Source organism: Doryrhamphus excisus, linkage group LG3 (assembly GCF_037039965.1).
Source record: "Doryrhamphus excisus strain RoL-2023G ecotype Guam linkage group LG3, RoL_Dexc_Guam_v1.1, whole genome shotgun sequence".
Taxonomy (NCBI): Eukaryota; Metazoa; Chordata; class Actinopteri; order Syngnathiformes; family Syngnathidae; genus Doryrhamphus; species Doryrhamphus excisus.
Window position 1 is genome coordinate 4,330,001 of NC_136359.1, and position 23,124 is coordinate 4,353,124.

General features: G+C 35.9%; 1 protein-coding gene across 3 annotated transcripts; it reads left to right on the forward strand.

Annotated features, from left to right (window-relative positions):
* The first annotated feature begins 1,211 nt into the window (after window positions 1-1,211).
* slc1a3a (solute carrier family 1 member 3a) lies at window positions 1,212-22,479 on the forward strand. 3 transcript variants are annotated; one of them, XM_078789488.1, is made up of 10 exons: window positions 1,357-1,552; window positions 1,801-2,034; window positions 6,314-6,451; window positions 12,077-12,281; window positions 13,367-13,409; window positions 13,929-14,197; window positions 16,243-16,476; window positions 16,550-16,744; window positions 18,572-18,706; window positions 19,606-22,479. In XM_078789488.1, the coding sequence occupies exons 2-10, from the start codon at window positions 1,851-1,853 to the stop codon at window positions 19,808-19,810; spliced, it is 1,608 nt and encodes a 535-aa protein (XP_078645614.1). In that variant the 5' UTR covers window positions 1,357-1,552; window positions 1,801-1,850; the 3' UTR covers window positions 19,811-22,479. The 3 variants fall into 3 exon arrangements, with proteins under 3 accessions (XP_078645615.1, XP_078645614.1, XP_078645613.1); XM_078789487.1 differs by lacking the exon at window positions 13,367-13,409 and adding an exon at window positions 13,789-13,846; XM_078789489.1 differs by lacking the exons at window positions 16,243-16,476; window positions 16,550-16,744; window positions 18,572-18,706; window positions 19,606-22,479 and adding an exon at window positions 1,212-1,269 and having other exon boundaries at window positions 13,929-14,201.
* The last annotated feature ends 645 nt before the right edge of the window (window positions 22,480-23,124 follow it).

Genomic DNA, 23,124 nt, shown 5'->3' on the forward strand with positions numbered 1-23,124 from the left:
ATAGTTGTCAGTATAAATATGAAAATAAATACATAAGTAAATACAAAAAGACAGGGCTGATGAAATGATTCTAATGTAAGAGACCCCTGATTAGTCACCTAACCGACAAGCTCCTATGACTTTTTTTTAAATACAACACTCATAACAACACACATAAGATATTTATTCTTTATACACAACATTAGCAAGCTATCAATAGCCTCTAATTTGGTGACTGCGTTTTCAACATAAAGGGTTTAAAAGCGGAGCCAAAAGGGTACCACTTCCACACGGAATGGGAGGAGAACTTCTTTTTCACAATATTATGTCAGACATGCCATGGCTGACCCCTAAGAGTAGTATATACACTTTTTTTTTGTATTTTTTGGACTAATACGCCCTGGTCAACCACACAACAATGATGATTTATTTATTCATTTTAGAAAAAAAGAGAAAGAGCAAGCTAAGATAATCGCAAGGGATGACTGTATAATAGGATGAACTTTTTTTTGTAATTTTTTTATCGTAAATTTATATCTTTATTGTCATTTTGCATTTGTTTTTTCATATTAACAGTTATTTTATTATTTTATTATTTTATTATTTTATTATTTTATTATTTTATTATTTTATTATTTTATTATTTTATTATTTTATTATTTTATTATTATTTTATTATGACTTCACCCTCTTAATCTTTGGTTAATATATAATATTATATTATTATATTATACACCCCCCCCCCCAACAGGTCCTCACCAGCCATGGAATAAGTAACCAAAGTTCAACACATTCAAACGTGCTATGTCCGGAACGCTTGGCAAATATTTAGCACATCCACGTTATGGATGAGCATCAATGAGGAAAAAGAAGAAAGAGGAATTTTTGTATTTTATTTTATTTTATTTTATTTTATTTTATTTTATTTTATTTTATTTTATTTTATTTTATTTTATTTTATTTTATTTTATTTTATTTTATTTATTTTATTTTGTTTTATTTTATCATTGTATTGATTGACTTGTGTGTGTTGTGTCAAAATAAAACCTCTTAATATTGCTTTGCCCCCACCCACCCCACCCCCACCCCCACCCCCACCCCCAGCCCCCTGTCTCTGCAGGAATCTGCAATCAGGCCGAACTTATCAGGCGTGACAAACCCTTTGAAAGGAGGAACAAGAAGCTCTTTTCAATTCTTCCTGCTTGAAAATTATTCCTCAAGATACCGCCCCCGATGCGGGTTCCTCCTCTACCTTAATTCCCCCCTTCACCTCCCTACGAGGCAACAACTGTGAGTTCTTCCCGCCCCCCCCTCCCCTTGTCCAACTGTGGCACCGCCTCCATTCTCTCACTGGTTCTTTCATTGCTCTCATCACAGCCGCCGCCACAGCAGCTCTCCCTCTTTTTCTCCCCTTTACTCATTTCTACTCACTCACAACCAAAGAACAAGCCCCTGGACACCCACCCTGCAGCCCCGCTTCCTCACTTCCTCTCCACTGACACACACAGACACACACTGACTGAGCTTTAACCCACAGCAACACCAAAGGAAGTGTATCGCTCCAGCCTAAAAGGTACGGAAACAGCTTCTATGGTTTTAGGTGTCATGATGAATTGTGTGTGTGTGTGTGTGTGTGTGTGTGTGAGCAGTAGCCATGCTTTTTTTTTTGAGGAAGTGCTCCCCATTCAGAAGCATCAAGGCTTAATAAAGAGCAACGTTTTTTCCTTTTTATCAATAAAGTTGTGAGCTTTGATGATCACTTGGCATGATGCAACTGCAAAAAAAAAAAAAAGCCTTATCAGCTCATTTTCCTGTCACTAGTCGAACGCCACTCAAGTTCCAGCACGGCAGATCTGGAGAGTTCCACCGACATGACGCAGAGCAACGGGGAGGATCCTCAGAGAGCCTGCCGGGGCTTCCGGCAGATCCGGTCAGGCATCCAATCCCGGTCCCTGCTGGCGAGGAAGAGAGTGCAGAACATCACCAAGGATGACGTGAAGGGATTCTTCATAAGGAACGCCTTTGTCATACTCACCGTCGCGGCGGTCATCATCGGTGAGTGGAGATGTTTACCTCATCCATACAATCGATGTGTTTGAGGAGGATTTTATTATTTAAATTTTTAAATTTTTAAATTTTTAAATTTTTAAATTTTTAAATTTTTAAATTTTTAAATTTTTAAATTTTTAAATTTTTAAATTTTTAAATTTTTAAATTTTTAAATTTTTTGTTATTTTATTATTTTTCCAACGTCATATTATGACTTCACTCTCTGACTATTATGACCTTGGATTTGTTCGTATTTTAAAATATCAAATGTACAACTTTGGTCACTATAGAGCAAGCTACCCGCATAGAAAGCTTTCTAGATCTTCTAGATCAGGGGTCTCAAACTCAATTTTACCTGGGGAGCCACTGGAGCTAGGGTCTGGGCAAGGCTGGGCCGCATCAGGTTTTCCAAAAAAAAAAACAAACGCATTTATTAAAAATAGAAAAATATACAAACTTTTTCAGTGCTTTGGTTCCGATTTTCTACAATAAAAGCTCTGATAAAACATTCCACTGTTCTCAAATATCTTAATTTTTATTTTTCTACACAAAATAAGATGAAAAATAAATAAACAAATCAAGAATAAAGAAAATCAATCAATCAGTAATAAATAAATAAATAAATATAATAATAATAATAAAACGGCAAATAATAAATACTTAAGAAACCACATATAGTTGGTGGGTAGCTAGCGACCTAAACGGTAGCTTTCAAGTTATTTCCTTTAAACTTAAATAGCCAAAAACTTACCACTTCCACACGGATAGGGAGGATAACTATTAACAGTTATTTAACCTTTAACATGAACATTAATCAAACGTAATAATTTTTTCTGGGTACATGATACCATACAGCATCCATATCAAACCAAGATTAAACTTTCATATCAAGGCGGGGGCCTCAAACTAGTGTCCTGTGGGCCACATTTGGCCCGCGGGCCGCGTGTTTGAGACCCCTGCTCTACACCATAGGTTTGAGACCCCTGGTGTAGAGTCTTACACTTTATTATAAGGCCGGAGAGCAAGAAACATAATCCCAGCTATGAAATAATGACACAAAAAGGAAAAGATATGACGGAATGTTTTATGCCTAAACCTAGCATTTCCAAGCTAAAAAAAAAGGCTAAATGGAATAAAAGCTATATTCCACATTTTATTGCAGGTTTCACAACAGGCACAATAATAACATAATCATAACCCACAACAAGCTAAAAGTAAACTCTGAACCCTGTAACTTCCTGTCCGCCACTGATTCCGCTCCCCTTTGCACACATTTAATCCTGTCCTGAATGGCTTTCAAGTGTAAAGGTGACTGTGTGGGTGTTATTTCATGTCCAGAGGGCTCTAATAAATATAAAAACATTTATTTAGAAGATAGTAAACAGATTTATATGCCATAACTACACAAATGTTCCATTTATGAAGAGGAAATCCTACTTAAATTCACTTACCATGTTCAAGTCTGGAACACATTAACTCAGAAAAAGAAGAGATTACTGCGTCCCCTCCTCCCCCGAAATGGGCAACTAGTCCAACATGATAGCATAAGTAAACAAGGAGAAAGAAAGTAACTGCACTACACAAGATAATATGGCCGTTATGGCTGACTTGCAGAAGAGCAGTTGCCGTCTCCAAAAGGGAGCCAAAAGGAAATAAATAGAAACTTGGTCAAGTGAGGATGGAAGAGGTCTGACTTTTGACCTTTTGCCGTTAACCTTTGCATCCTACGCAACAGGAAGCGATGGGTGCCCACCCACGTGGTGCACATCTGCATCCCTGCTAGAGTTACAACCGCAGCCCAGATATCAGGCAAGCCGCACACTTTGTGGCTTCGGGCTCCAATGAGAGCGCGTTTTACTGACCTACATCAGAGGAGGAGCATGTGTGTTCACTTTGAATGAAACACTAGACTGGCAAATCCCGTTACTGCACGTTACTGAGGCCGCCTCAAAATATATCATATTATATCACAACTAGTGACAAGGGAGACGAGATAACCACATAAGCAATGAGAATTGGCTAGGTTTTAGCAAAATTGCGTCTTCAGCCAATCAGAACTTGGGTAGGCGGGTGTTTAAGAGCACATATTCAACGATGATTGGCTAAGATTTAGTAAGATTGCGTTTTCAGCCAATCAGAGAAATTAAGAGGGCGGGTGTTTAGAGCACATATTCAACGATGATTGGCTAAGATTTGCTGCCGAGCCAATCAGAGAACTTGGGTGGGCGGGTGTTAAGAGCACATAAGCAATGAGAATTAGCTAAGGTTTAGTAAGATTGCGTTTTCAGCCAATCAGAACTTGAGTAGGCGGGTGTTTAGAGCACATAAGCAACGAGGATTAGCTAAGATTTAGTAAGATTGCGTTTTCAGCCAATCAGAGAATTTAGGTGGGCGGGTGTTTAGAGCATATAAGCAATGAGGAATTTGCTAAGGTTTTAGTAAAATTGTGTTTTCGGCCAATCAGAGAACTTGAGTGGGCGGGTGTTTAGAGCACATAAGCAACGAGGATTAGCTAAGATTTAGTAAAATTGCATTTTCAGCCAATCAGAAAACTTAGGTGGGCGGGTGTTTAGAGCACATAAGCAATGAGGATTGGCTAAGGTTTAGTAAGATTGCATTTTCAGCCAATCACAGAACGTGGGTGGGCGGGTGTTTAGAGCACGTTCAAAGTGCCGGGTCGTACATACTAGATGAGGACGACTCTAGGGAGAAGACGGCGTTTGCCAAATAGAAGTACACACACTACTTTAACCTCGTTGATGTCAAAGGTAAAATGTACATTATGAAAACTACAAATACAAAACTACTAGTTGAGCAGTAACTAGTAACTAATTACCTTTTTAAAGTAACATGCCCAACACTGCTCATGTGACACCTCATTTGATATCACAAATCAATTTTGCGTAGTCATGCTAGCTAAGTGAACTGACTACAGCTTGCTAACCGACGGTAACCATATTGTTAACTTAACTCAATCCCAGCCATTTAAAAAAAAATTCAGCCTTAAAAACGTCTTTGGGGGCGAGCGTTTGGGTTGGAAAAAAACGTATAAATTTGTTGTTTGGTTGCAAATTAGTTAATTTGCTCACTAATGGAAATGACAACAAGGTAAGCTAAGCTAAGCATTAGTTCACGAACGAACCGGTTCTTTTGAACGGCTCATTAACATGAACGATGGGTACCAAGGTTTTTTTCTTCGCACTAAAAGCTGTTACACAGAAATTCATTGTATCCTGATTTGTTTTTTAATGTTTATACACAGAAATTCATTGTATCCTGCTTTGTTTTTTAATGTTTATACACAGAAATTCATTGTATCCTGCTTTGTTTTTGAATGTTTATACATGTTCAAGTCATGGTTTACACACATACACAGAATTTGTACAATGGATAATTCAAAACAGTGACGTCACTGTCAAAGCAGAGCGTTATAGCACCACCCTGTGGAATATTTACATTGAATCCAGATCAGATTTTAAAAGGTTTTAATCAGTATTTCAGAATAACTCAAACTCATATTGGTGGGATATTTATACATTTATTCCACCCAGTGATTATTTCCAAAATAAAACGAGCTAAGGCCAGGCTGGCTTGTTAAAACTTAAATATAAAAACCAGCCAAATGAGCCAGTTGTTTGAACGGCTCTTTGAAAGGAACGGCTCACCAAGATCAGTCTCCCCTCGAAGAGCCAAAAATTCCATCTCTACTAGATGCCCAAAAAGTAGCTATTGGCTGTCCTAGAAGTCGCTATAAGTCGACAAATTTGCATGTAATTTGCATATGATGTCAAAAATAGTTAGTAAAAACACCTTTATTAACTTTTAGAATGATTGATTACTGGTTTTTGCCATCATTTCATAAAAATAAAATAACTATATTATATTTGCACGGCGGTCGAGTGGTTAGCGTGCACACTTCAAAGCTTGGAGACCCGAGTTCAATTCCACTCTCGGCCATCTCTGTGTGGAGTTTGCATGTTCTCCCCGTGCATGCATGGGTTTGACTCCAAAAACATGCTAGGTTAATTGGCGACTCCAAATTGTCCATAGGTATGAATGTGAGTGTGAATGGTTGTTTGTCTATATGTGCCCTGTGATTGGCTGGCCACCAGTCCAGGGTGTACCCCGCCTCTCGCCCAAAGACAGCTGGGATAGGCTCCAGCACCCCCGCGACCCTCATGAGGATAAGCAGTAGAAAATGAATTAATGAATGAATATTATACTTTATACTGTATACATAAAAAAAACAACAAATAACAACTTTATATGTAATCCCGCCCTGCAGGTATCATATTGGGATTTGTCCTGCGGCCATACAAGATGTCCTACCGTGACATCAAGTTCTTCTCTTTCCCTGGCGAGCTGCTGATGAGGATGCTTCAAATGCTGGTGCTGCCCCTGCTGGTGTCCAGTCTCATCACGGGTCAGTGCACAACCCCTGCACTCATGAATATGGTAAAACACGGTATTGTACATAAGGTACTGTATACTAGGTGAAGAATTTCTAATCATTATTATGTGCCAAGTCTGAGAGGTCTGGCCATGATGGCGAAATTTCAAAGTGCATTTCGAAAGCCCTGCTCAAGGATGGGTACCGAAACCGGTAGTATCATTGGAATACCAAACAAATTCCGTCGATACTACCGGGTATCGACCAGGTTTCGGTACCTAATTGCTTCCTTCCATCCATCTGGTTGCTGTTTGACTCAGTTTGAAACACTCTCAGTTTAGAACAGGGGTCTCAAACTCAATAATGGAGCTAGGGTCTGGGTGAGACTGGGCCGCATCAGGTTTTCCACAAAAAAAAAAAAAAATTAAAAAAACTTTGCTTTGGCTCCAATTTTCTACAATAAAAGCTTTGATAAAACATTCCACTGTTCTCAAATATCTTACTTTTTATTTTTCTACACAAAATAAGATGAAAAATAAATAAACAAATCAAGAATAAAGAAAATCAATCAATCAGTAATAAATAAATATAATAATAATAAAACTGCAAATAATAAAAACTTAAGAAACCACATATAGTTGGCGGGTAGACAAATTATTTTTTTCAGATTAAAATGAACAAAGCATTATTAGAGCCCTGTAGACATGACAAAACACGACTATAGTCACATTTATACTCTTTTTATTTACAACATATTGCGCAATTGCAGGGTCTTGAGACACATGCTAACTCGCAAAGTAGAGGGCTAGCGACCTAAACGGTAGCCTTCAAGTTATTTCCTTTGAACTTAAATTGCCAATAACTTACCACTTCCACACGGATAGGGAGGATAACTATTAACAGTTATTTAACCTTTAACATGAACATTAATCAAACGTAATATTTTTTTTTGGGTACATGATACCATACAGCATCCAAATCAAACTTGCGTGGGCCGCACTAACATTAAACTTTCATATCAAGGCGGGGGTCTCAAACTAGTGTCCCGCGGGCCGCGTGTTTGAGACCGCTGGTTTAGAACAAATAAATTGGAGGCTAACAATTAGCTTGTGCTATGTGCGTCTTATTATGTCCCTGATGTGAGCCCCTAGCCTGTGCAATGTGGTGTAAAGAAAGAATCATTGGAAGTGCAATTGTAACTATAGGGGTGCTGTTTCATGTGTACGGGGCTCTAATAATGGTAAAAACAGTATCTTGGCAGAAACTCACTTATCACCATCAGGTGTGGAAGCAATTAATAAACATTCCCGGTATCATAAAAGTCAAGGTTCACCCCAACGATTACGACTCTGTACCAGTATGTTGTGTCTTCCACTGTGCAACGCTTGTTTGTGGACCCAGAGGTGGACGGGAACAGCATATGAGCTCTTCATTGATTGGATAAGCAAAGCAGCAGCAAAGACACGACAAAGCTATTTGCACATTTGTGACGGCACGGACAAACGCGGGGGATGTTTACTTGGACAAAAAGGTCCTGTCATTGAGACGTGTTTGTTTTGACGTGCAGCGGTGGGTCACAGAGAGAGAGGTTATTGACGGGGCATCGCACCAGAGGCTCCTTTGTGCCGCACATCACGTCACCATTTCACGTAATTGCTGTTGCATGGAGGGTGGAAATAACATATCAGGTTATAGACAGAGCTGCGAGTGGTTAGCGTGCAGACCTCACAGCTAGGAGACCGGGGTTCAATTCCACTCTCGACCATCTCTGTGTGGAGTTTGCATGTTCTCCCCGTGCATGCGTGGGTTTTCTCCGGGTACTCCGGTTTCCTTCCACAAGTGTACACAATGAATGTACGCTTACCACTATTATCCTGTTGGCATGCTAATGTTATCATTGCTAGCATGTTAACATTGTCATAGTAGCCTTTTTAGCCATTTTCATAAGTAGACATTTAAAGATGTAGCACTATCTTGCTTGTTGTTAGCATGCTAATTTTGGCACTTTAGCGTTGCTAGCATGCTAACAGTAGCATAGTAGCATTTGTATACATTTTGATAGCTAGTCAACAGATATAAACACTGTTAGCACTGTGATGCTATGTGTTTGTATGCTAACATTAGCATGGCTAGCATTCTAAAATTAGCGATCTAAACATGTAGATAAAATACATAGATACATGTCGATAAAATACATCGGCGAACCCACGTGCGTATCGGCTGATACCGATTCAAGTAAAGAACGCAAATATCGGCCCGATATATCGGTCGATCCTTAGTTATGACCATCATACCACCATTCACATGTGAGTGTGAATGGTTGTTTGTCTATATGTGCCCTGTGATTGGCTGGCCACCAGTCCAGAGTGTACCCCGCCTCTCGTGCAAAGACAGCTGGGATAGGCTCCAGCACCCTCGCGACCCTCGTGAAAATGAATGAATGGTTATTTTTAGCCTTATCTTAAGGGTGACTATAGGGGTGTTATCTCATGTCTACAGGGCTCTAATAATGCTAATCATACTTAGAAAGTCCTAAACTGGTTTTCTATGCTAACTACCAAAATATTCAGTTAATATGGACTACGTTTTCCGTATGTGGCCTTCGCTGGAAAAAGTTTGGACACCCTTGATTTAAAGCGTGTAGAAGCAGAAACTGTCCAAAAACATAAAAATATTCACATGTTGCCATGGTAACGTAAGGTCCTAAAGGTGATGTTCTCTCAGGAATCTATTGAACTCAACACAATTTGTAATTTGAGGTCTGGGAAGCTCTGGTTGGGTTCCATTTTGAAGGTTCACGAGGACCACACGAGGGCTTCTTGTGCCCCCCGATCTCAACTTCCCTCTCTCTAAAGAAGGGCTTGCATTTGTAGTTGTACACCTCCCACCGCTTCCGCCCGAAGTAGAAAGAAAGTCACTCTCCTTCAATCTGGCTTCTTTCATTCTTTTCAATGGATGGAATTGGTCAGCCTGTGTATGTTGTTGCCGTGGCGACGGGTCAGGACATCATTGTGTGCGAGTGCGTGTATGTAGGCAGACTAAGTCAACAAGTTTTCCCAGGCTTGTCAGAAAAGGAATAAGAGGCCAACAAGAGGAAGTGAATGTTCTGGAGGTTGAGGATTAGAGGAGGGCGAGATGGAAAAAAAGGTTTGCGGCCGCGTTGAGACAAAACAGGAACAGCGGGTGCATCCATTCTAACGCACAGACACACACTCTGGTGTACAGCAGTGCCACGTATGATGAAAAGAAACACATAAATCTTCATCCCACAAAGGCCTGCTCTGACTGAAGATAACGACCATAATGGGAGGTGACACTTTGAAAATATGACATCGTCCTTTTCTTTTTTTCTTTGCCCTGTCTGCCGCGGTCTATTTAATGCTATCACAGCTATTGAAGAAGGTCAAAGAAGGTCAGCACCGGGGGTGGGAGGGCATAAAAAGCTTCAAGATTCGCCATTTAACGACACTTCCTTGATTACAGGGGAAATTACCGTATTTTCCCGGACTATACGTCACACTTTTTTTCATAGGTTGGCAGTTCCTGCGACTTATACTCCAGAGCGACTTATAAATTAAAAAACTGTTTATGTAACATAAACACTTTTTCTGTTCATGTTTATTTTTTGTGTAGCTAAATAAGTATTGTGTTAGCATATCTTACACCTATTCAGCCTGTTCTCTATTCTTTTATTAATATTAGAACTTGCCTTCCAAGATGACGTAATGTTTGTTTTGGTCAAATAGTTAAAATAAATTACCCACAAAAAATGCGACTTATACTCCAGTGCGACTTATGTATGTTTTTTTCTACCTAATTATGTATTTTTGGCTATTTATACTCCGGAGCGACTTATAGTCCAGAAAATACGGTAACTGATTCAGCGATAAATTTATATGACCAGTGGTTCTCAAACCAACCGTCCCCCCACAATAACAGGCAGCATTTTTAAATATCTCGCATTTAAAGGAAAACTGAATACCTAAAGAGGACTTGTTCTATTTTTTCCACTTTTCTGACCTCTAGATGTTGTTAGAATGTTGTGTTCAGGTGTTAAAGTCTTGAACCAGTCATGATGTGCTATATATATATTACTATATTGACTAGGTTAATTGGAATGAATGAATGTTTTAGAAATCAGGTTGCACAGTGGTCGAGTGGTTAGCGCGCAGACCTCTCAGCTCGGAGACCCAAGTTCAATGCATTAGCATGTTAGCATGCTAATTTTGGCACTTCAGTGTTGCTAGCATGCTAGCAGCAGCATAGTAGCATTTTTATACATTTTTATAGCTAGTCAACAGATATAAACACTGTGAGCACTGTGATGCTATGTGTTTGCATGCTAACATTAGCATTGCTAACAAATTAGCGATCTAAACATGTAGATTGGCCGATGCCGATTCAACTAAAGAACGCAAATATCGGCCCGATATATCAGTCGATCCTTAGTACTCCGGTTTCCTCCCACATACCAAAAACATGCTAGGTTAATTAGCGACTCCAAATTGTCCATAGGTATGAATGTGAGTGTGAATGGTTGTTTGTCTATATGTGCCCTGTGATTGGCTGGCCACCAGTCTCCCGAAGACAGCTGGGATTGGCTCCAGCAATGAATGAATGTACACTTACCACTATTATCCTAGGTGTCTGCATGCTAATGTTATCATTGCTAGCATGTTAACATTGTCATAGTCGCCTTTTTAGCTATTTTCATAAGTAGACATTTAAAGACGTAGCACTATCATGCTTGTAGTTAGCATGCTAATTTTGGCACTTCAGTGTTGCTAGCATGCTAACAGTAGCATAGTAGCATTTTTATACATTTTTATAGCTAGTCAACACTGTGAGCACTTTGATGCTATGTGTTTGCATGCTAACGTTAGCATTGCTAGCATTCTAAAATTAGCAATTTTAGAATTCTATGGTCTTCACCGCATTTTCCCCCATTGCCATTACTGGCACCCTTAATGTGGTGGCGTCACAACATAGGAAGCCACTTGATGTTGCCATCGCATGAGAAATACTACCGCTTGTCTGATAATGTCCTGCTTTCACTCGTCCGTCACGCCGTTAATCTTCATCACGCCTGGCGCTCTTTGTTGCGTGAAAGTCTAAACACAAGAAAATGGTTTGACCCGATTCTCCGACTTGATAGTCGGTGGGACTCTCTTGATATGTTTTCAAAGCGTTTCCTTACCGTGTGTGCGATTTAAAAATATACAATACGTTATGCGAATAAGATCTTTCCCTGGGTGCCTTCCAGTAGGTGTTGTTTACCCGGCGGTGAAGGTCAGAGCGGTTTTATGTTTCCTAGCGCGCTTTGTTTTTGTAGATAGTTGGGACAGATTATGTGAATGGGTGTATTCCGTCTATAATTACACCACCTGTTCCCAGGATTACTGTATGTATGCTCGATGGGAAACACCACTTTATTTACCGTACATGTGTAAGGTGGGGGGCAGCTCACCTGCTTTGCATGTCCAAACGCAACGGTGTTGATGATTGACACACTGCAATGTTGCTGAATCATGTTTACTTTGTTGTTGTGCTAGCAAGCAAATGTAGCGTTTCTGAGAATGAATGTGACTAATGATATTAGCAACTTGGGTACGTAACCAAGTTTTATAAATGAGGCCCCTGGTGTTCTTCCGTTTGCAGGTATGGCTGCCCTGGACAGCCGTGCATCGGGGAAAATGGGCATGAGGGCGGTGATCTACTACACCACCACCACGGTGATTGCTGTGTTTATCGGCATCGTCATGGTGCTCATCATTCACCCTGGTAAAGGCTCCAAGGAGGAGTTCACTAACCAGCAGCAGATAGAGAAGGTTAGCCCCGCTGATGCCTTCCTGGACCTTATCAGGTACCTGCTAACACACACACACACACACACATGCATACATACATCCACACACTTGATACTGCTCAGGGAAATATCAGCTCCCAACTAAAAAAAGGTAGAAAACCGGATACATTTCAAGCATAACTTTTACATTCACACAAATATTTTTTTGCTTTTGTGACAGCTGAAATATCTAAACAAATAATATGATAATGTAATATAATAATAATGTAATATAATAATAATGTAATATAATAATAATGTAATATAATAACATAATAACATAATAACATAATAATATAATAATATAATAATATAATAATATAATAATACTGTAATAATATAACAATATAATAATGTAATAATATAATTTATTATTATATTATTATCATAAAATATAATAATAATGTATTATCATATAATATATATAATTATATATAATATATTATTTAATATATATATTTTATTAATATTGTATTATTATTATATAATATAATATGTATTGTATTATTATATTAATATGTTATTATTATATTTTATAATGATTATTATTATATGTTATTAAATATATAATGATAATAATGTATAATATTTTTAATTTAATAATAATAATATTCAAAACTATAACGCTCAACACTAGCTATAATAATTAATTTAATAATAATGATAATTATCATTATTGATATATATTTTATCATTATTATGTATTTAATAACTAATAACAATATATTAATTTATTATTATTTTATGTCTATTAATATTTTATTATATATTATTATTTGCTAAAAACACACACACATACATACATTGACACACTTAATACTGCTCAGGGAAATATTGCTAATAATAATAATACAAAATATTATTTTATTTATATTAATTTTCAATTAATTATTAAATTAATTATGAAATTAATTATCATAGCTATTGTTGGGCGTCATAGTTTTGAATATTATTATTATTCAATGAATGATTATAGCTATTGTCAGGCGTCCTAGTTTTGAAAGTCCAAACTCTTGGAGGTCAAACGGCCCCCCAATATGACCCTCCCACCCAAAAAGTCTGCATGGATTCATTCATTGATTCAAGGGTGTACTGTTTTGCAGGAACATGTTCCCTCCGAACCTTGTGGAGGCTTGCACCAAACAGGTAAATTGAAATACAGTAGTTTGTACAAATAATAAATAAAAAAAACACGTAGCGGTTGTAGCACTAGTAGTAGTGAAATACACTCTTTCTTGTCTTGCCTTCATTTCCCATTATTGACATTTGTTTATGTGACTATATGAAACTTTATGAGTATGGGGTGATTTTCTGTGAATAAATGTAGATAAATGGCGTATAATCGATTGTATTATGGCTACCGGTGCTTCTTTTTGCTCCATCATCAAGCAGGAGTAAATGAATAGACATTTTCAAAACAATGTCCCGCTGTCGGAACGTGCCACATGGTGAATGAGGAAGCGCTTTTGCAAGTGTTGTGCAACTATGCTTGGAATTGTTTTGTTTCATATGCTTTTCTTTACAGATGTAGTCATTTCACTAGAGTCATATCCCGAGGATCACCAAGGCACTGTGAATACATGGCAAGCCATTAAATTGCCACCGCACTGCTACATTAGCAATGGTTAGGGTTTCACAGTCTAACACGCTGTTTGTTTTCAACAGTTCAAGACGCAGTACGCTAAGAGAGTAGTCCACGTCAAGCTGACGCTGAACGATTCCCTGTTCGCGCTCAACGGAAGCCAGCTGATCAGCAGGGAGGAGATGATCCCCGTGCCGGGGGCCGTCAATGGGGTCAACGCTCTGGGCCTGGTGGTGTTCTCCATGTGCTTCGGTTTGATCATCGGGAGCATGCGGGAACAGGGCCAGCCTCTGAGGGACTTTTTCGACTGTCTCAATGAGGCCATCATGAGGCTGGTGGCCATAATCATGTGGTAGGTCCAAACGAGACCATGTGCCTCTCCAACGATCGTAACAAAAATGCTATAATTCCTCATTCGTGTGCAGCAGATCTATGCTTTTCATATGCAAATTACCCCCCAAAATGCCCTTTTTTGGATAAACATTTGCAATAAAAGTGAGTGTTGCCTCACACTCTTGTTAAAGACATTTAAAGTATAAAATGTATGGTTATAAAATGTATAGCAAGTAGGGATGTATCAGCCTGATATCAGTATAAAAAAACAACTCATACTGTATGTGTTCAGTCCACAACATGATATCATTTATTCATATTAATTTACGAGAATACAGTCATACATTTATGAGAATAAGGTAAAAAATGTATGAGCAAAAGTTGTAAATTGTACAAGAATATAGTCATAAAATTTATGAGAATAAAGTTGTAATTTATGAGCAAAAGTTGTAAACTTTATGAGAATATGGTCATAAATTTATGAGAATAAAGTTGCAAATGTATGAGAATACAGTAAAAAATGTATGAGCAAAAGTTGTAAATTGTACAAGAATATAGTCATAAATTTATGAGAATAAAGTTGTAATTTATGAGCAAAAGTTGTAAATTTTACAAAAATATAGTCATACATTTATGGTAATAAAGTTGTAAATGTATGAGAATTCAATAAAAAATGTATGAGCAAAAGTTGTAAATTTTACAAGAATACAGTCAAAAATATATGAGCAAAAGTTTGAAATTTTACAAGAACACAGTCATAAATTTATGAGAATAAAGTAATAAATTTATTAGAAAAAGTTGTACATTTTACGAGAATACAGCAAAAAATGTATGAGCAAAAGTTGTAAATTGTACAAGAATATAGTCATAAATCTACGAGATTAAAGTTGTAATTTATGAGCAAAAGTTGTACATTTTACAAAAATATAGTCATACATTTATGATAATAAAGTTGTAAATGTATGAGAATACAATAAAAAATGTATGAGCAAAAGTTGTAAATTTTACAAGAATACAGTCAAAAATATATGAGCAAAAGTTTGACATTTTACAAGAATATAGTCATAAATTTCTGAGAATAAAGTTGTAAATGTATGAGCTAAGTTTGAAATTTTACAAGAACACAGTCATATATTTATGAGAATAAAGTAATAAATTTATTAGAAAAAGTTGTACATTTTACGAGAATACAGCAAAAAATGTAAGAGCAAAAGTTGTAAATTGTACAATTTATTTATGAGAATAAATTTATGAGAATAAAGTTGTAATTTATGAGCAAAAGTCAAAAATGTATGAGCAAGAAATTTATGAAAATAAAGTAATACATTTTTAGAAAAAAATTACAAAAATATAGTCATAAATTTATGAGAATAAAGTTGTATTTTATGAGCAAAAGTTGTAAATTTTTACGAGAATGCAGTCAGGAACTTATGAGAATAAAGTTGTACATTTATGAGCAAAAGTTGTACATTTTACGCGAATATAGTCATAAATTTATGGGAATAAAGTTGTACATTTTACGAGAATACAGTCTTGAACTTATGAGAATAAAGTTGTACATTTATGAGAATAAAGTTGTAAATTTATGAGCTAACTTTGAAATTTTACAAGAACACAGTCATAAATTTATAAGAATAAAGTAATACATTTATTAGAAAAAGTTGTAAATTTTACAAGAATATAGTCATAAATTTATGAGAATAAAGTTGTATGCATGAGAATGCAGTCATGTACCAATGAGAATAAAGTTGTACATTTATGAGCAAAAGTTTTGACGCGAATATAGTCATAAATTTATGGGAATAAAGTTGTACATTTTACGAGAATACAGTCATAAATTTACGAGAATAAAGTTGTAAATTTATGAGCAAAAGTTGTAAATTTGACAAGAATACAGACATAAATTTATGAGAATAAATTTGTAAGTGGTAAATGTATGGGAAAAAGCTAAAAAAAAAAAAAGTACACTTGATTGCCATTGTTCAGACCTAAAAGGCCTAAAAGGCCCACAGTGCCCCCTACAGTATCAGAGGCAGAAATACTGAACGTCAGACTCCGTTTCAGGTACGCCCCCATCGGTATTCTGTTCCTGATTGCGGGTAAAATAGTAGAAATGGACGACATCACGTCGATGGGCGGCCAGCTGGGTATGTACACGGTGACCGTCATCTGCGGCCTGCTCATCCACGCCATCCTCGTCCTGCCCACGCTCTACTTCATCGTCACTCGAAAGAACCCCTTCATCTTTATCGCCGGCCTGCTGCAGGCCCTCATCACCGCCCTCGGAACGTCATCCAGGTTTGGGATTTTTGCTCTTTTTCCTGTTAAAGATGTGCGGTATTTCACATCTGTCATGTTTCCTCCATCTTAGTTCGGCCACGTTGCCCATCACGTTCAAATGCCTGGAGGAGAACAACAAGGTGGACAAGCGTGTGACCCGTTTTGTGCTTCCTGTGGGCGCCACTATAAACATGGACGGCACTGCTTTGTATGAAGCGTTGGCAGCCATCTTTATCGCTCAGGTTAACAATTACGACCTCAACTTCGGACAGATCCTCACCATCAGGTAAGCAGGCGCACACGTGCTATATTGACCCAAACATAAGACGACCTGGAATATCACACAGCACATTCAGAAAAAATATACTATTTTGGGTCAGAATTTGGATTTGCTTATTATTTTTATTATTTATTTATTTTATTTATGTATTTTTTTTATTATTATTTTTAATTTTTTCTTATTATTTTTAATTTTTTCTTATTATTTTTAATTATTTTTAATTATTTTTTATTTTATTTATTTATTTTTTTATTATTATTTTTAATTATTTTTAATTATTTTTTATTTTATTTTTTTATTTTTTTTATTACATAAAAAATGAGAAAAATAGAGTAAAAATGTAAAGAAAAAGCTTACATGTTTACATTAATAATTCCTCACACCAGAAGACGTATTTGTACGTCTGGTTTGCGCTAGAGGCATAAAGAAGTGATGCTGCAACTCCACAATAGAAGAGAGCAGGGGTCTCAAACTCAATTTACTTGGGGGCCACTGGAGCTAGGGTCTGGGTGAGACTGGGCCGCATCAGGTTTTTAAAAAAAAAACCAACGCATTTATTAAAAACGGAATATGAGCAAAAGTTTAAGTTTTAAGTTTTAGTACATTTATGAGAATAAAGTTGTAAATGTATGGAAAAAAAAGAAAAACGTTGTACATTTACAAGGAAAAGTTGTACATTCATGAGAAAAAAATATATGTATGAGAATAAAGTTGTAAATTTATGAGAATAAAGTTGTAAATGTATGAGCAAAAGTTAAAAAATTATGAGAATAAAGCAAAAGTTGTAAATATGAGCATACAGTCAAAAATGTATGAGCAATAGTTTAAATTTATGAGAATAAAGTTGTAAATTTATGAGCAAAAGTTTAACATTTTACAAGAATAAAGTTGTACATTTATGAGAAAAAGTTGTAAATATTACGAGCATACAGTCAAAAATTTATGAGAAAAAGTTGTACATTTATGAGAATAAAGTTGTAAATGTATGAGCAAAAGTTTACATTTTTTTTACGAATATAATGTTGTAAATTTATGAGCAAAAGTTGTAAATATTACGAGTACAGTCAAAAATTTATGAGCAAAAGTTGTAAATTTTACGAGACTATAGTCATAAATGGATGAGAATAAAGTTGTACATTTATGAGAATAAAGTTGTACATTTATGAGAATAAAGTTGTACATTTATTGAAAAAAGAGAAAAAAGTTATACATTCATGATTAAAAAAAATAATGAATCTACGAGAATAAAGTCATACATTTATGAGTATACAGATGTAAATTCATGAGAAAAAGGAGAAAAAAATTACAAGAAAAAATATGTACATTTACTAGGAAAAAGTTGTATATTTATGAGAAAAAAAATCATAGATTTACGAGAAAAAAATTTTTTAAAAAATTTTCTAGAAAAAAAATGTGAATTAGCAAGAATAAGGTTGTAAATTTACGAGAAAAAAAGTTGTACATTTAAGAGATAAAAGTTGTAAATCGATGAGCAAAACAGTTGTAAATGCACCAGAATAATGTTGTCAATTTATGGGAAAAAAAAGTAGACGGCAGTGAGAAGGGCTAGCCATGCTAATCTAAATGCTAAATGCTCAACTTCTCTGTTTGTTATCATAGTGGTCTAATTGGATACTACTTTGATTTATAACTTCTATTTGATACTCCAACGGCGGACTTTCCTCAGATGTGGGATACCTAAAGTTGCTGTAATCTAATCAGTATGCACCTGAGAGGGTTTTGAACCCGTTCACTACTGTGTCGGAGGTCATGTGTGTCCATCTTTCAGTCAAGAACAATCTGTCTTATCTCTCCCCGCCCTCCCCCGTGCAGTATCACAGCCACAGCAGCCAGCATCGGAGCAGCTGGAATTCCCCAGGCAGGGCTGGTTACCATGGTGATAGTGCTAACGTCGGTGGGCCTGCCAACTGATGACATCACGCTCATCATTGCGGTGGATTGGTTCCTGTAAGTATAGCCCTTAGCAGTGTCTATTTGCCTAATATACAGTAGCTGGAATTATTTAATGCAGGTGTCTTGAACTCAATTTACCTGGGGGGTCACTGGAGCTAGGGTCTAAGTGAGACCAACAAACATGCTAACTCGCAAACTAGAGAGCTAGCGACCTAAACGGTAGCCTTCAAGTTATTTCCTTTAAACTTAAATAGCCAAAAACTTACCACTTCCACACGGATCGGGAGGACAACTATTAACAGTTATTTATTTATTATTTATTTAACATGAACATTAATCAATATTATATTATATATTATTATATTATTATATTAATATTAAAGAACAATTATGTGTTTTTGTGTTAGTGTCTAGTGTCCTGCGGGCCACATTTGGCCCGCGGGCTGCGTGTTTGAGACCCCTGCCATACAGCATCCATATCAAACTTGCGTGGGCCGCACTAAGATTAAACTTTCATATCAAGGCGGGGGCCGCAAACTAGTGTCCTGCGGGCCACATTTGGCCCGCGGGCCGTGTGTTTGAGACCCCTGCCATACAGCATCCATATCAAACTTCCGTGGGCCGCACTAACATTAAACTTTCATATCAAGGCGGGGGCCTCAAACTAGTGTCCTGCGGGCCACATTTGGCCCGCGGGCTGCATGTTTGAGACCCCCATTCTAGATTCTACGCCTCTTTCTGCAGTGTTTCCATGGACTTCCTGCTTCCGACCCAAAACGGTCTCTTTAATTTATTCCTCGAGGTACGCCCACGTATGGCCTGCGGGCCGCGTGTTTGAGACCCCTGATTTAACGGGATTGTAATTGGATATTAGCAACACTTTACAGCGCACGCAGAGCTGGATCAAGCTGCCGGATTCAAACCACTCACGACTCTCCCTCTGTTCACTTCAGGGACCGATTGCGCACCACCACCAATGTTCTGGGAGACTCCATCGGCGCGGGCATCGTGGAACACCTGTCCCGCCACGAGCTGACTCGAGACCCGGAGACGTGCAACTCGGTGGTGGAGGAAGCGGAGAAGAAGCCCTACCAGCTCATCTGCCAGGAGCACGAGTACGAGAACGAGAGGCCTGTCGAGAACATGACCAAAATGTAGCGGATATTTTGCTATTCGTGGAACGACCAAAAGGGTAGAGACTTTTTCATACGAGCCAAGGACAGGACAGTGGAAAAGTGTTTTTTTTTTCCGCATGATAATGCCTTCATAGTTAAGTCCTTGCATCTTCTCCATCAGCATGGTCGCCGTAAGTCACGTTTCCACTGAGCAGTACAGTTTGCTATTCATTTTTAGGGCCTGACGTCAATCATTACAGGATGTGCAAAAAAGTCTCAAGAACCCATCATAACAAAACTAAACAGGAAGTCGGACATTTTGAAACTAGTCTGTTTCATACAATGTGGGCGGGGAATAGCAACTAAATTTGATTGTCACTCAAATGTAAACAATAATAAGTCAATTCAACAAGATCGGATCTTCATCATGATTGGTACATACGATGAAGATATACGTTGATTACTTCCTAAATTTGTCTCAGTGCTACGAGTATTAGGGCCAAACGGATAATAAATAATAATAAATAAAAAAATTGCTGAGATTTTGAGAATAAAGTTGCAAATTTACAAGAATAAAGTCACACATTTATGAGAAAAAGTCGCAAATTCACAACACCAAAAGGTTGTGCATTTATTATTACGGGATATTAATATGATTAAATAAATATTAAAAATAAATATATAAATATAAAAAAATTAATAAAAATAAATAAATAAAAATAAATAAATACAAATAAATAAATACAAATAAATAAATACAAATAAATAAATAAAAATAAATATTACATTAATATAAAATATATATCAATATTATGGGAATAAAGTCATAAATTAATGAGAAAAAAGTTGCAAATTTACGGGGGGAAATAAGTTATAAATTTACAAGAATAAAGTCATACATTTATGAGAAAAAAAGTGTTTTTTTACAGAAAAAAGTTTGTAAATTTACGAGAATAGTCACACATTTACGAGAAAAAGTCGCAAATTCACAACACCAAAAGGTTGTACATTTATTATTACAGGATATAAATATGATATCAATATTAATTTTTAAATAAATATTAAAAATAAATATAAAAAATAAATATTATTACATCAATGTAAAATATATATCAATATTACGGGAATAAAGTCATAAATTAATGAGAAAAAAGTTGCAAATTTACGGGAAAAAATAAGTTGTAAATTTACGAGAATAAAGTCATACATTTGTGAGAAAAAAAGGTGTTTTTTTTAACAAAAAAAAAGTTTGTAAATTTACGAGAATAAAGTCACACATTTACGAGAAAAAATCACAAATTCACAACACCAAAAGGTTGTACATTTATTATTACGGGATATAAATATGATATCAATATTATTATTAAATAAATATTAAAAATATATAAATATAAAAATAAATATAAATAAATATTATTACATTAATATAAAATATATATCAATATTACGGAAATAAAGTCATAAATTAATGAGAAAAAAGTTGCAAATTTATGGGGAAAAATAAGTCGTAAATTTACAAGAATAAATCCATACATTTATGAGAAAAAAATGTAACCTTTAACCAGAAAAAAAGTTTAAAAGAATTTTAAAAAAAGTGTAATATTTCAGGAATAAAGTCGTAATGTTACAAGAACAAAAATAAAAAAATCTTAACAGGATCAAAAATTGATGTTGGGAGTGACCAGGATGGATAGGATCCAGAAGGCAATATTATTACATCTTTTTTCTTGTAAATTTACAACTTTATTCTTGTAAATGTAAGACTTTTTTTTCTGGGATATGTAAAACTTTGTTCTCGTACATTTTCGTCATTCTCGAAAAACCAGACTCACACTGACTACAGGGCAGTCCTGATTTAGTCCAGATTGTTGGAGTGCTCCGTCATTGTACAGTGCAACCCATTGACAACAGGAAATGGAATGTGCATGCCCTCTGACTCTGCGTGGGTCAATTCAACACAGCTTTAATTTGTTATTGTTTTCCATGATGCAAAGTTAATAATGTGACTATAATATGTTCTATAATATGGTACCTAATGCTGCAACGTACTGTGTTAAAGCGACATGGAAGTGTAGCATACCAAACTGTTACCATACCGGCATGGTGGAAACGTGGCTTTTCAACTGTGATGACTCACCTCTACCACTAGAGGCCACTGCTGCTCTTGAGTCCTAAACACTTTAAGCAGACTTACAGCACAAACCTGAAGTTTCCCTGGCAACTTAGAGGCACTTTGTGTTGGATGTTGTGCACATATACTGTGAACAGGCAGGCTTTTTTTTGTGCTACAAGTGGCTTTATTTTCTAGAGATGAACTGGAATTGTGTATTCAACCATCACACGGAAACACAGACACCAAAGTATCAAAGTCGTGTTTTGAGAATTCTGTTACCAAATCAGTTTTTTTGCATATTACTTTATACAAATCTGCCCATGAATATGATCCTGTTTGGAGGAATACATTCATTTGCCTTTAGTTTTCTCAATTGGGGAAGTAAATTCAGCTCTTTTGTATTTTAACACGTTCTTTCTCATACCCATAATTTTTTTTTAGTTAGTTTGAAATTTGTAGTTTTTTTGTATTTGAAATAATTTTGTATAGCAGATGTAGCATTCATATAGATGTTGCTATTTATAGAGATTTATAGAGACATGTACATAAATAAATGTGTACATATAGATTTTTTTTATGTTTACTTCCTGTTATGTAATCTCATCAAATCCAGTTACCAAATTTTGAGTTTTTTTTTTTTAATGATGTAAAGAACCAAATATTTTTTCTTCACAATTAATGGACTAGTTCATTTGTTTACAATTGCTGCTGCCATGGAAACACAAAGACACAAAAGAAATACTTTTAGATTGCATGACTTTTTTGTAAAAATAAAGAATTTAAATAAATTGTTTTTTTTTACTACGTTTGCCGCATACATAACACCATTCATTACTAGTATGTAGTACCAACTCTAAATAATAGTGTTTAATATTGTGTACAACACAATACTGACTATGAAAATGATTTAATTAATTTAAAATACAAATGAGCAGACGTATGATTTAATGATTTACAAAATCACACACCTATCAGAAAATGTGTAATTCAAATAAATACACAAAATTATTTTTTATTTAAAAAATTACATTTTATAATTTAATTTTAAATTATTTCTATTAGGGGGAAATATGTTTTTTTATATACAGTTAAGTTTCCAATGCATCTATTTTCAGTCATTTGTATTGAATTCTTTATTAATTGCATGATTGGTGCATATTAGTGTTAATGATGTTTATTATTACCAGCTAACAGTACTACAATATGCTATATTATATGTACTGGTATGAATAGATGTACAAAGC